The sequence below is a fragment of the Miniopterus natalensis genome, chromosome 11 (genome assembly GCF_054644295.1).
Source record: "Miniopterus natalensis isolate mMinNat1 chromosome 11, mMinNat1.hap1, whole genome shotgun sequence".
Taxonomy (NCBI): Eukaryota; Metazoa; Chordata; class Mammalia; order Chiroptera; family Miniopteridae; genus Miniopterus; species Miniopterus natalensis.
The window spans coordinates 23,690,241-23,704,597 of record NC_142091.1 but is presented as its reverse complement, the minus strand read 5'-3'; the positions used below and the strand labels follow the sequence as shown (position 1 = coordinate 23,704,597).

General features: G+C 41.1%; 1 protein-coding gene across 1 annotated transcript in view; it reads right to left on the bottom strand.

Moving 5' to 3' along the window:
- Window positions 1-1,028: 1,028 nt before the first annotated feature.
- Window positions 1,029-14,357, bottom strand: part of MAML2 (mastermind like transcriptional coactivator 2) — a 326,677-nt gene continuing 313,348 nt past the window's right edge. Inside the window, exons 4-5 of the mRNA XM_016206765.2 lie at window positions 9,183-9,294; window positions 1,029-4,821 (exon numbers count right to left, since the gene is read on the bottom strand). Of these exons, the coding sequence (XP_016062251.2) occupies window positions 3,806-4,821; window positions 9,183-9,294 (1,128 nt within the window). The 3' untranslated portion in view covers window positions 1,029-3,805. The remainder of the gene's footprint in view (window positions 4,822-9,182; window positions 9,295-14,357) is intronic.

Sequence of the window (14,357 nt, the reverse complement as noted above, 5' to 3'; positions counted from 1 at the left end):
GGGGTGCATACAGTAGGCGACAGATTGATGTTCCTCCTTTACATCGACGTCTCTCTCTTTCTCTCTCCCTGTCCCTCCCTTCCTCTCTCTAAGCATATCCTCAGGTGAAGATTAAAAAACAATTTGACTGCCACTATGAGACTTTCCAAAAGGTTAAGCGAATAGTGATTATTTTAAATACGATGCTATTGAGTCTTTCGGTTAACTTTTCCACTTAGTTTTGGAAAAAAACAATCAATTGCAGAGTTTTAGAGTTGGAGAGGAATATAGAGCGATTTTAGCCCCAAACCCTCATTTTTGAGTGAGGAAACACAGAGATATAAAATGGAAATAGTGGAGAAAACATTTAAGAGTTTGAATTGCCTTTGGCCATCAAAGGGTGGTTTACTTTCCCTTTCCCTTTCTCAGGGCTACTTCCATGGTGGGATTCGTAGATAATTTTATTGGGATGTAATTATTGATGTTAATTTTATTTGTTTACTATCCATCCTTCCAGAGTCATTGGACGTGGACTATAAAATGTCAATTTTTATTATCGCTCCAGGAATAATGCTAATTAGAAGGATAATGCCACTTCTTTTCGGCAGAGAGGAAAGGAGCAACGGAGCCCTGGCAATATCGAGTTCAACAGCAGAGCAAGAAAATTTGGTTAGATGGTTCCCCTGGCCTCCCGTAGAGACCCATCTTTCTTCAGCCTCTTTAACTCGGGGACCGTGAAACTGCGCAGGGAGGCCCTGCTCGCCGGCCCCGCTCACCGGGCCGTCTGGCCAAGCGCCGCACAGCAGGCCGCGCAAGGGCCGCCCTGCCTGAGGATCGGGCGGTTTGCCTCCAGTATTCAGTAGGTGCTGTGTATGTAGGACCTTCATGAGCTAGAGATCACTAAAATGAGGCCAGTCAGCATGGTGCTGGTGTTAGGTACTTCTCAGAGAATAAATCTGCCCATCACCGTCAACAGTTCTCAGGACTTCCTGTGATACAGCAACAACATTGTTGGTGACTGAAATTATGATTTCATACAAGAGAACCACTTCTGAATGTTTAAAAACTATTTTTTAACACATAAAATGACACGCAATACAAAATACTCATTTTACAAGTTGAGATCTTTACAGTTATGGGTACAGTTACAGTAATGCAAGTAATATTAGTGCATTCATGGAGAGCAGAGTTATTTATCTTCATTGGGCTTAACACACAGCCGAGGATGAATTATTTGCTTAAATTGCCTCCTAGCCTTTGAATTAAAAAAGAAAAATTGCTTCTACCTCCTTTATAATATTGTCAGGATGAGAAACAATGCCAATAATTACGTAGTCCGATATTTCTATAAATGAGAGATTGTATTCCAATAGCTTTTAGGCTGTAAATTGTAAAGTTTTGGGTACATATGTCTATCAAATTGTCATTATCTCAGCTTTCAGGAAAATTACGTCATCTTTGGTACTAGGCTGCCAACAAACAGAAACTATAGACTACATCATGTTTTCCAAAGAATCCTGTATTTTAATGAATAGCTGAATAAATAGACATTAATTATAAAATTCACATTAAGATAGAAGAAGATCCAAACATTCTGATCGCTTTATCTCTTAAATTTGATGGCTACTACAAAACATACTATTTATGTTAGGGCAAAAATAAGCTGAATCAAGGGAGTGTAACTGGGAAGTGCTGGCAGATATATACAGGAACATGGAGGAGCCGTAAAATAAAAGCGTTTCTATGTACATAACTTTTCCTTGCATCTCTGCATGGAGAAACACTGTTCTATAAAAAGGGAAAACACACAGTAGACCACATGCAACAAGGACCGATACAATGTGCACAGCAGAATAATAAAATAAGACACAGACCTATGGGTTTAAAAAAGAGTTTCGGAGCAAAAAAAAAAAAAAAAAAAGGATTGAAACCTGGAATGCTTTCTTATTGAGGTTTCAGAATATAGATTTGTCTAACAAGCCTCTTGATAGTTTTTAAAAGTTCCCACTTGACCACCTAGGGATTAAGTGTAGAGCTAAAAATAAACCATCATATTATACAAAACTTTGTATATTAGCATACAAAAGGTAACAATTTACTTTTTGTATAAAATATAACCTTTTGATAGTATATTTATTTCACATAAGTATAAATATAACCCAAAGAATATGTTTTAAGTATTTCTACCAAAATATTCTTTACAAAAGTTTACAAAACAAGTAATTCATTTATATTTACAACCTAGCACAGAAAAGACTCTGGGCCAGTGATGGTGGTGTTGCGTAAAAGAGAGTGCTTCTAGACGTTTGACAGATTGGGAGAGGGTTTTGCAGAACTTTCATGTATTCTTTTTAAGAACAGATATTTAAAGGTTTAGTTATTAAACGACTTCAGTTAAATTACATTTGCTCATTGAATAGGTGACTATATAACTAAAACAGCTGAAGCTAGCCTGTGCTCCTCTGTAATGAGGAAAATGATAGTGATATTTTGTGGCCCTCTCAGATGGCACACATCTTCCCCTTTCACAGCTGCTCTGCATGTGGGCTCGGTGGTTAAGTGACTCAACAAAAACTTTCTCTGACACAGTGCTGAGCCCTGAGGGAGAAAACCTGGATACAAGGGTCCATCTAGCAGGTGGGAGTGATTCACCACTTCAGGGACAGAAGAACAAATAGACTGTTACCAACAGAATACATTCCATTCACTTAGCTGTTTCCCCGCATAATATGTCCATGTAAGGACAGCTTATTTTCCCTCTTCAATTATGCTTCCCTTCGAGCCCCAGGACACAGACGTGTACCCACACGTACTCGCCATCCCTGGTCCGATCTTCTGTTTCTTATCTCTAACCCAAACATGATACCTCCTAATCTCAGTTTTGACCTCAAAACTTCCTTTTCTTACAAATCAGTGTCTGGTCTTCAAAATAATCTGGGAGGACCAGACTCAATTTCACTCAGTTTGGGAACTAACCAGCAGGGACCATCACAATAAGCAACACCCAGGTTATTTGTGGCCAAATAAATCTCCTTTATAGCAACGCCCAACGGGGTGCTTTCTTTTGTAAATAGTGAAATCTGAAGTAGACACGCGCGACAGGTCCTGAACATGGATTCAGAAACTGGCTGTGGAAGCCCAATAGGGTTGGACAGCTCTGTGTTCACGTTTCAGCGTCTCATCACTAGACACAGCACCTTACTGAAGTACAGGATATGTGGGAAAACTGAGAGTGAGGGGTGAACCTGGGGAAGATATTCCTCCATTCACTGCATGTTCTCTAGGTTCTCCGGCTTTTCTTCACTCAGGACAGTGTTTGGTTACTCCAGAGAAACCTGGAACACTTCAATCTAGGAAGTTTTAGGAAAACTAAAATGAAAAGATAAAGTGGAAAGATTAAACCACACTTAAATCTATTAGAATTAAGGAGTTTGTTGCTCGTTGCCTGGAACTAATATCCTCCGCATGACATGGGGCTTAAACAAGCTAAAAGTTGTATTTTCTTTCGGGGAGAAAAGGAGCTTGGGAAGGCTATTTTACACAGCTAATTACACATCAACATCGCAGTTCTGTTTGGATAAATTGGATACTGTGTCCTGGAGTTTAGACAGGGAAAAGTGATCCCAATGTTTTACTGTCAGGTTTGAGATTTAAAACAAGCATTTGGACCAAAACATTCACCACCACGGTTACTTTCTGCTTTCCATTTTTAAGCCACGGTATCTTTATGTAGGTCAACTAAAAGTCAACAGTTGGCTTTTCCAGAGTCCTTGTAAAATACTGCCTTTTAGTGCTTGGGGTTGGTGAATCATCTCCCCTCTCCCCTTTAGTTGTTGTTCCCCAAGATTTCATCAAGATTGATGTCTTTCATCCAGTCATCATTACCAGGCTCTGTCTTCAATAACGAATCAATGAAATCAGCATCACTGTTTAGGGCAGGCCCCATATTATCCGTCTGTTGGTTGAGAAAGTCAAAAGCTAAGTCACTGCCATGGTCAGTTCCTTGAAAAGCCCTGGAACTTTGGTTGGGTGACGGAAAATTGCCAGGTGTCAGAGAGGGTGGCTGGCTTATGCCTGTCCTTGGCTGACTCAACCCTGTTCCTGACTGGTTCAAATTAGGCAAAACCTGTGTGCTCAGCTGATTGGGTCTGAGATTCAGACTTCTGAGTGGCCCCATGGTTTGTCCATTCAGAGTCTGGCCCATTTGGTTCATAGGTCTCATTTGCACTGCTGGTGTTATCTGATTAGGAGGAGCCACTGCCCTCTGGGAAAACTGCTGGCCACCCACCGCCTGTTGCAATGACTGGTTTGGAGTATACGGTGCGGGTGTCCCTGCGGGGAAGCGGACTCCCGCGGACTTCAGGGCTTCCTGCTGTTTGGCTGTCGCTTCTTGGGAGGCCCAGTTTTGTGCTGTTGTGTTGGATGTGATCATTACGTTCGACGTTCTCTGTGCTGGCATGCTTGCCATAGTATGGGTTAAATTTGGTCTCAGTTGTTGTGAATTGCCAACAGGTCCAGCTGCAAAAGTGGCCACGTTATTATTACTACTTGGCCCTAAGGCAGGAGGCCGTGGCATGAGGGGGTTGTTCTGATTTGCTATCAGTTGGTTTGGGTTTCTCTGCTGGGTCAGCTGATTCATTCCTGAAGGGACGCTGTAGGTGCCGGGCTGGCTGCAAGGCAGACTTCCATACATCCCCATGCTCTGCACGGCCGTGGACAAGGACGGCATTCTCGTTGCGTGGGACGTAGACATGAGGCTGGAGTTCTGGGTTAAAATGGTGTGTGTTGAAACTGGGTTTGTCAAAGTCTGGTTAGAGTTTAAACTCACTGTTGATGAGCCACCTAAGGAAAAGATGAGAATTAGGTTAATTCATAGCAGTAAGCTATCTCCTCTTTTTTCAGAACTTTGCAATAACTGATCCAGGCTAAACCCATGGCCTTGGAAACTACGTCCAGTTCTTCATCTGCATCATCCCTGTTCAAGAAGCTGCCACAAAGTGGCTCCTGTGTCCGAAGGGTAAATTCCTATCTCTTTAAACATCTGAAATTCAACGTAATCAGTGCTCCCGTGATCATTTCCATATGGAAAGCCTTCTGCTCCAGGAGGTACAGTTACTATTGCATTGTTACCCATGAGCTACCTTTGCTCATGCAATTTCCCTCTTATCTGATGCCCATCTTGACTCACTGAGCCCCGTCTTTCCTTTAAGGCTCAGGCCAACATCCTTCATTACCCATTCCCCGATATTCCAGCCTCCTCTCTCCAGCAGCATTTGCTCTTTTAAGTTTTCATTTAGCACTTAGCCCTTGTTCTGGGAAATCCATGGAGCCTCCAAGGGCCTGCCAGCGACACTGACACCTGTCAATAAGTGATTGGATGTGGGACCACCCAAGGATGGGCTGCTGGATACAGAGGCTCCACACATCAGGTAGCGATTAATCAATACACTGAAATCTTCCTGGCTTGGGGAGATTAAAGTCATCATGGCAAGACATCTTGAGAGGCCAAAGTGAGATGTCAGAAATATATATATATATTTTTAAAAAGTGCGTGTTGGATGATACGCTCCACGAGGGAAATCATTTTTGCCTGTTTTGTTCACTGTTATATTCTCCAAGTCTAGTAGATGATGCGAAGTAGATATTCAATCAGTATCTACTGAATGAATGAATGAACGAATGAGGGACTGAAGCAAAGATCTAACTTGGAGGAAGATACTCTTTTAAAGTGCTCTCCCTCCAGAACATCAGAGATACTGAGGAACAGAGCACAGGATGGCAGTGTATGGGGAGGGCACAGTTGCCATAGTAACCCTAGGATATCCCCTACTTCTTGAGGACAGCTAGCACGGTACCCAACCCGAGAGACTGAAGGTGTTGCTAATTGTTTTAAAATATGCCTCCAAGTCGATGATATACCCCTTGAAGGCAGGAGCAGTGTCTTATATCTCCAGGCTTAGCTTGGGGCCCTGCAACTGGGTAGGGCAGCAAGCATTTGATGAAAAGGGATCAGTCAGGGAGGAGATACTTGTACAGTAACTCAGAGTTCACAGACTGCTAATGAAGTTTTAAGCAACATCACCTTGGTATCCGAGGGTTTCATGAGAGGGGGCTTTACACTATGAAAATGCTATGGAAAAAAATTTAGAAGTTTTAAAAATCATTCCATCTGGGTACCCTCTATTTTAATAATATGCCCTGAAAAGGTTTATGAGGAGAGCAGTATTTTTAAACAACCAGAGAGAAAGAATATCCATACAGATCACAACATATTATTTGCAATTAATACATAGAAGCTCCTATTATGCGGTAGCAATTGTTCCAGGTGCTTTTCATACATCATTTCTCATCTTAACATCTGGGCAAAGTGATTATTATTGTCCTGAGGTTAAGATACACATGATGAAAGAGTTGGCGTTGTGCTTGTTGCTTACTTTGTTCTCAGAAGACATGGAAGTGTGATGCTCTAGAGCAGTGACTCTTACCCACTTGGGGGTCAGCAGGTGGATGCTGAGGACCATCCCTTAGGAAAATGCCCATAGGCATTGTGGAAGAGATGGCTAGGTGTCTACCAAATTTCCAACTTTCCTGTCTTCCTTAGAAACAGAGCCTTGATTTTGTAGCAATGTTCCCAGCTGTAAAACCACATTTCCCAAACTTTCTTGTCGATGGCGGTGGGGGGGTTCCATATGAATAAATTCAGGTTAAAGGTAGAAGTTATTAGGTGAGAGTCTAAGAAACTTACTTTTAAAAGGGAATCTGGTTCATGTTCACTGCAGCTTTATTTACAATAGCCAAGATACAGAAGCAACCTAGGTGTCCATCAGAGGACAAATGAATAAAGTAAATGTGGTCTATATACAGGGTGGGGCAAAAGTAGGTTTGCAGTTGTTCATATGGAAAATAATCCAATAATAAATAATTCAATAAACTCTGTGTTTTGTGTACTCACAACTGTAGAGCTACTTTTGCTTTCCCTTAAATATATATGTGCAATGGGTTACTACTCGGCCATAAACAAAGATGAAATATTGCCATTTGTGATAACATGGATGGAACTAAGTGAAATAAGTCCTATGCAAAAAGAACAAAAAACATGATTTCACTCATATGGAGACTATAAAACAAAAAAGTAACATACGTACTAACAAAACAAAAACAAACACATAGACAACAGAATTGTGGTCACCAGAGGGAAAGAGGGTTGTGGGGGTGAGCAAATTGGGTAAAGGGGGTCAAATACATGGTAATGGGAGGAAACCAGACTTTTGGTGGTAAGCACACAGTAAAGCATATAGATATCAAATTCTGTTGTACACCTAAAATTTATATAATGGTATTTGCTCGATAAATTAAAAAATAGTGTTTTGGTGTTTTTTTTTTGAAAACAGGGAATCTGACTTATTTCAGAGGCCATGCTACTTTTCTCCTGTTCCATCTTTCTATCTGGAGTATGGCTCTGAGGGCTGGAGGTGTGGCGGGCACAAGCAACCCTCAGAATGGAAACTCCATGCTAACCAAAGGTGGAGCAGAAAGACAAGGAAGCCTGAGTCCCGGATAACATGGTAGATCCACCAAGCTACCCTTCGACTACTGTCCTTTGGGATTGTTTCATATGCATGGGAAAGAAAAGCCCAAACATCCACCTCGAATTTTGTATACTGTTTCTAAGGTAGCTTCCCATAAACCCACTGGTAAGCTGTGGTATTAGAAGCCATGTTCCAAATAAACCCCATCTTGTCTTTCAGCCTCCTTGAGGACAGAATCAGCTAGAGAATTCTGTTTTCACCCCGAGGCGAAGTAATGTTAGCAAGTGGAATACATATATTCCATTCCTAATTTTAGGGGAGAGAGGCAGTCTGGTGCATTTGAAAAAGTTGAGATAAATTAGAATGGCATATTTATAACAGGGCCAGAAAATATTAACAAACAGTATTCACAGCCCCTCCTTCTTTAGACAATCTTCTTTATGGCTTTTGAAGAGATGAAGGTAACAGGGACAGCAGAGAGAACTTAGGAAACTCCAGGACAAGCTTAATTTACATCAGAAAGTATAGCGAGTTCTGGGCAGAGGGGACTTGAAGCTCTGGGCAGAGGGGTAAACAGGAGAAGGCAGGGCCAGCAAAGGCTAGGTTTGGGAGAAGTCCTTTTGGAGTTCAGATAGTAAGAGGAGAGAGATTTTAGGGGCAGTGCCTATCACCTATGTTTTATTGACAGATCTATCAAGAAGTTTTGCTTTGTATTTGAAATATAATCACCTTTGGTATTTTTGAGAGATTTCATAAAAATAAAATCTTGCTTTTCAATTATTTCTTAGTGGCAGGACTATCTGTGTTAAGGACATGAACCCAAAGGTGCAGACAAAAAGAATGGGCTTCATCACTAGATGAGTGGACAAAAAAGCTGTGGGACATTTACACCATGGAATACTATGCAGCTGTAAAAAAGAAGGATCTCTTACCCTTGGGGACAGCATGGAGGGAACTGGAGAGTATTATGCTGAGTGAAATAAGCCAGTCAGAGAAAGACAAGTACCCCATGATCTCACTCATATGTGGAATATAATAAACAAAATAAACTGATGAACAAAGTGGATCCAGAGACACAGAAGCATGGAACAGACTGAGGGATCCAAGAGGGAAGGTGGGGACGGGGGAGTGGGTGGGGAGAGATTAATCAAAGAACTTATATGTTTATAAGCATAACCCATGGACACAGACACTGGTATGGGGAAGGCCTGGGGGGTGGGGTGGATGGGGGCTGGAGGGGATCAATGGGGGATAAAAGGGGACATGTGTAGTACTTTCAACAATAAAGATAAATTAAAAAAAAAAAGATTGGGTTTTAAGCAAGTTACAAATGTGACTCAAAAAGAAATGTCTACTTACCTTACACTACCTGCGTCAAGATATGCTGTTGGGAGAAGAATGGTTGAACCTAGCAGTTAGAAAATGTTTAAGCTTTTTAAAACTCTCAGAGGTAGTCTGGAGAGCAGTGAAATATGTGGATTCAGAATAAGACTAAGGAAGAAATGATGAGAAAACTAAAAATATTCAAGTTTAGTCTTGTTCTGAAAGTTATACGGGAAGTAGTGAAAAATTCTAAAAACAACGTTACAATTAAATATGAGATGGGGAAAGGAGGAAAGAACAGTTTTCTTCTTTCTACAGTTATAATTTCTATTAATTTTTGAGAAAACTTACCAGAGTACTGAGCAGTTGGTTGCATGTTACCCACATTTCTTCTTTGGTCTTTGTAATCTGGGGGTGGCCTTGTCAAATGTCTGTTTATCTGATCTTGTGGAGGAATTTTCTCCTTGAAAACACAAATGAAAACATATTGAGTTGCATTGCTACTTTCTCACTTGTAAAATTTATAGACTATTATTCAAAAAAGAGCATGAGAACAATCCTGCAGTCATAGTTGCGAATCATGGACCTTGTATTCAACAGTCTCAATTCAGAGACGAGTCCTTTCCATTTCCAGAAACTTCCTGCCTGGAAGTGCAATTCTACTTTCCTTAACATTCGACATGTGCTTTGGGTCTAGTGACTATTCTCATTTTCTTTATTTTGCAATTAGATTTCAATGGGGACTGAATTTGTATCATTTTTGAGAGGATAGTTTCAGTTTTATTTTGTAGCGCACCTGATATACTTTGGCACCTATACAGGGTGGGGCAAACGTGGGTTTACAGTTGTTCATGTGGAAAACAATACAATAATTAATCAAGGATACAAGAGTAAACTGTGTTTCATGTACTCACAACTGTAAATCTACGTTTGCCCCACCCTGTATATAGGTGTGGTTCCACGGAGTACAGAGGCATAGGAGTAGGATTTCCAGATAAAATAGACACCGGGGCATTCTGTATTTTTATTTGCTAAGTCTGGCAACTCTAGACAGGAGGAGATGTCAGGAGATAACCTATCAGGTACTGGTAGGGGCGTTATATTACTTCATTTTCCCCTTATAAACAATCCTTGAAGGTAGGTATGCTTATTTCCACCTCATAGACGAGGAAAGAAGCTTCCTCAGGCTAAGTAACTTGCCTGAGATCATACAGTTGTAGAACAGAAACCAAATCCTGAGTCAAAAACTCAGGCTCATGTCTGCCACACCACACAAGGGTCCCTGGCTGCTCTCTCTGTGCCCCATCCTCAAAGCACACACATTTCCCAGGCTCCCTTCTTTACTTCCTTCTGAAATCACCTACCTTTAGATCTTTAGAGTAGGTCCCTTTGGGAGCTAAGGGAGGAAACAGGGGACCTTCTTTTTATATTGTTAGTGTAGTTTATTACTGCTGCGGTGAGGGAGCCCGCACAGGGAGCCCATGGGATGTCTCCGCAGGAGCCCGTTAGAAAGAACCTGTGACAGGACTTGGGCTTTGACTGGGAGGGTCTAAGGAAGCGGGGATTTGATCCCCACTTGTAACCTGTCAGAAAGTGAGGCTGATTCTATGATTGAGGAATGAAGTAGTTGTCACTCATTTAGCCAAAGAGGGGGATTTGGGTATTTTGTGGATTGCACAGTGCCCTTGTTTGTATCTGCTTTTAGACAAAATTATGAAGTGGCTTTCTTTTGTCTCATTTTATCATGGTCTCCGAGTAACCCTGTCTGAGGTCAGTATTCTGTAATCATTGTTTATGTCCAACAGAGAACAAAGCGGCCTGGCTGTGAGTGTCCTATCAGTTCTGGACATCAGGGGCTGCTTTTTTGCTTTCTCAGTATGGATCAGGAATTTTTAAAAATTGCTTCTTTGCACCCCAAAGCAACCTTCATTTTCAAAGATAAAAATAATTGGCAGAGGTAGACAGAGAACAATATAATTATAGAAAAGTCGATAAATAGAAAAGAAGACCTTGTAGATGAAAGCCAAATGTGGACTGCCTAACTTAGAACGCACCCTAACCATGTATTTCTCAGTTTCCCATCAAATTTCAGGCTTTCTAAGTAGAATATATCTACTCTACAGGAAAAAGGCAGCCTTAAAATAACAATAAACCAAATTCAAATTCTTGTTTTGAAGAAGAAAAAACACTTGAAAGACTCACAGGGTTTTTTGGGGCATCAAGTAATTCATATAAAACACAATTTTGATGAGCTAAGTGTAAATGAATCAGAAACACATGGGTTACGTTTCTTTTAAATATGGGTTTACAAATTAAGGGAAAAAGTGGTTGGTGAAACTTTGGGTTTACCCAAACCCTAAATGTTTAAAAAACAGCTTGAGATGTTCTGTGAACCCAAATGTGGCAATGTTCAGCCGTTCCTGCTGTAAACTATTGTGCAAGCTGAGAGTTTTGATTTTTATGCCAAGCATGGGGCTTTCTGAAATCTATTTTTCAAAAGCATTTATTATTTTTTCTTATGTAATTAGGTGTTTTGCTGTTTATGTTGAAGAAAATCTGATTTATGTGTGATGTGTGTGTGTATTAGAGAGAGAGGGAGAAACAGAGCAAGAGAGTATGTGTATGTGTGTGTGTGTGTGTGTGTGTGTGAGGAGAGAGAGAGAGACAGACAGACAGACAGACAGAGACAGACAGAATAACCATGCCTTTGGTTCCCCATTAAAGACTAGATTTCAAATCTGGACTTATTTTATATATATATATATATTCAATTCAATTATTGACTTTTTATTTCCCTGAGGGCTAAATTATGTTATGCAAGGGTTAATAAATACATCTCCGGGAACTTTGAGTTAGATTTAAGGTCCTTGCACATGGACCATCACAGAAAGGCCGATTTGTCACTCTGTGCTGCAGAGTAGCCACCACCAGCCTCCAACACTGAACGGAGGCTGCTTCATTGGCAAGAGAGTGACATTCCCATTCTGTGCAAGTGCAAACTCACAGGCATCCCTGAGACTACTTCTGTGTAATAGGAAATTTAACTTATCCACTAATGTCTCAGGATAACCCATATCTGGGACCTAGAAACCTAATATAGAGCTAACCTTCTCTTGCACGTATCTGTCCTGCTTCAGTTTTGCCATCTCCAAATGTACAATGTGGATCATTCTAGGATCTCCCTCATGCTCCTATTGTAAGGATTAATCTTTTAATTCTGAAAAAGCTCAGCACGGTGCCTGGCACATAGTAGGTGCACAGAACATGTTGATAATTACGATGCCCAATGTAATAAGTACCACTCGTCTCTCCTCCTTGGGTTTCATTGGTGGGAGAGTAATAGAGAGTGAGGATAACACTTTCATGGAAAACGTCTCAATTTAGGCGGCTATCTGGCCTTGCCAACTGACTGCAAATGACTACAAAGCGTATGCTAATGTAAAGTGGTGTCAAAGACTGTTTCTTCCTGGATATGCTAAAAAGTGCAGGCAGCCTCAATGGTGTCCAAACTGGAGAAATGTGAGTGGTTTATAAAATCACAAAGACGGCGGGCTCCTTCTCATTCATCTCTCGCAGCTATGCCACTGCCCTTTGCACCTGCCCCGCGGTGACTCAACCGGAGCTCGTGGGGGTTCGGCCAGTGCCAGCCCCGGCCCTCGTGGAGTGTTTCCTTGCCTTTTAACCGGAGCTGAAACCCGGAAATTCGGCCTCTGCATGTTATAATTCAACAAATTAGTAGAATTGATGGGAATGAGCGTGTAGCCAGGAAGTCAATCTTGGATTGTGCATTTTTCTCGTTTACTACCCTTGTTTCTAAGCTATTTAGTTTATAAGGTTAAAAAAATATAGTGGGAGCGAGTGAGGGGGAGAACCGGGGTTGTCAAAACTATGATTTATAGAAGAAATCAGATGCATCACTTTATGTCAGTGGTTTCCCTAAACCTTATACCTTAAGGCGGTACTCAAGATCACCTGTAAATTTATTTCTCACTATTCCTTATACAAATTCAAATAAATTTATTTGTATTTCTTCTCATTCCTTACAAGGCAGAAATAATTGTTATATTATTATGTATACTTTTCATTACATATTAACTATTTCATGACACAGTCTCAGACTAACCAACACACAGGCTGTGCCTTTTGGTCTCTGGCCCACCCTCCACCTGGAGTGACGGACCCCACATACTCTACCCATCAGAATCCGACAGTCCTTCCAAGTGAACTTTTATCTCTTCTGAGACACTATCCCCAATCTATCCAGGCTGGATTTTATATTTTCCTCCATTAGGTCTTTCCTTAATATGTTTATAGCTTTACTGTAATGCAGATCTGAATCTAGTGCTTCCTTGTTTAAAACCCTTAACATCCTTCCATTGTTCTTAGGACAACGGAGGTTCTGATTTCTTTTTTTTTTTTTTCCTTTAATATATCTTTATTGATTTCAGAGAGAGGAAGGGAGAGGGAGAGAGAGAGAGAAACAGAAACATCAGTGATGAGAGAGTCACTGATTGACTGCAGCCCACAACCCAGGCATGTGCCCTGACTGGGAATCGAACCCTGATCGCCTGGATCCCAGGTCAATGCTCAACCGCTGAGCCACGCCCGGCTGTGCTAAGTTCTGATTTCTTAAGCTCTTTCCCCGGCCTTTCCCCGACCCTGCACATGCTCTGTGCCTCAGCTAATGTGTAGTATATTGTCTCCGAGTGTGTGTACGCTGGTTCTTCTGGCTGTAAACCCCTGCTCTTCACCCCCATCTTCCACTTCACTTCAGATATTCAGTAGATATAACTTCCGCTCTGGAACCATTTCTAGTAGTTCACACATAGTACCATTTAATCACATGCATTACAGTTACCTATTTGTTTGGCATCCCCAGTGGGCTCCAAGCTCCTTAAGGACAAAGGCCAGACTGTCTTATTTATAGCTGTATTCTCATCAGAAGTGACTAAATATTTACTGAATGGATTATAGAGCTTATCACACCTTGGGTTCTGGACTCTTACTACAAGCTCCTTGAGTATAAACATTTTTTATTTTGTTTTTCTCTTTTCTGTGTTCACTGGCTCTATCAACCTGGAGATGGTTAACTTTGTCTCTTCTTTCATTTGACCAAAAAGTTTGAAGGGAGAGAATGAACCTTGGAGACAGGGCCTTGGTCCTAGGAGGCAGGAGGGGCTGGGATCAGCTGTGAGTATGTCTGAGACTACAGAAGGGATGAACAGGTAAGTACTGAAGCACAGTTCATGTCTGGGTAACATGTGAGAAATAACGGCTTGCCTTTTTTTTAAGGCCACTTCAATATGATAAAAGTGGGAAATACATTTTCAATTTTCTTAAAAAACATCCTCCATTCTGAGATGCTTTATTTCGAAAGCCAAATCTTAAGTTATGAAACTCCATGCTGGCTTTTAAAACTGCTTTTACAATAGTCTTATCTCTAAAATCAGTTTGGATCTGAGTTGATTAGAGTTCTGGTCACCATTTCTGCCCTGCAGGGCTGCGGAACAAGACTGGTTTCTTTTG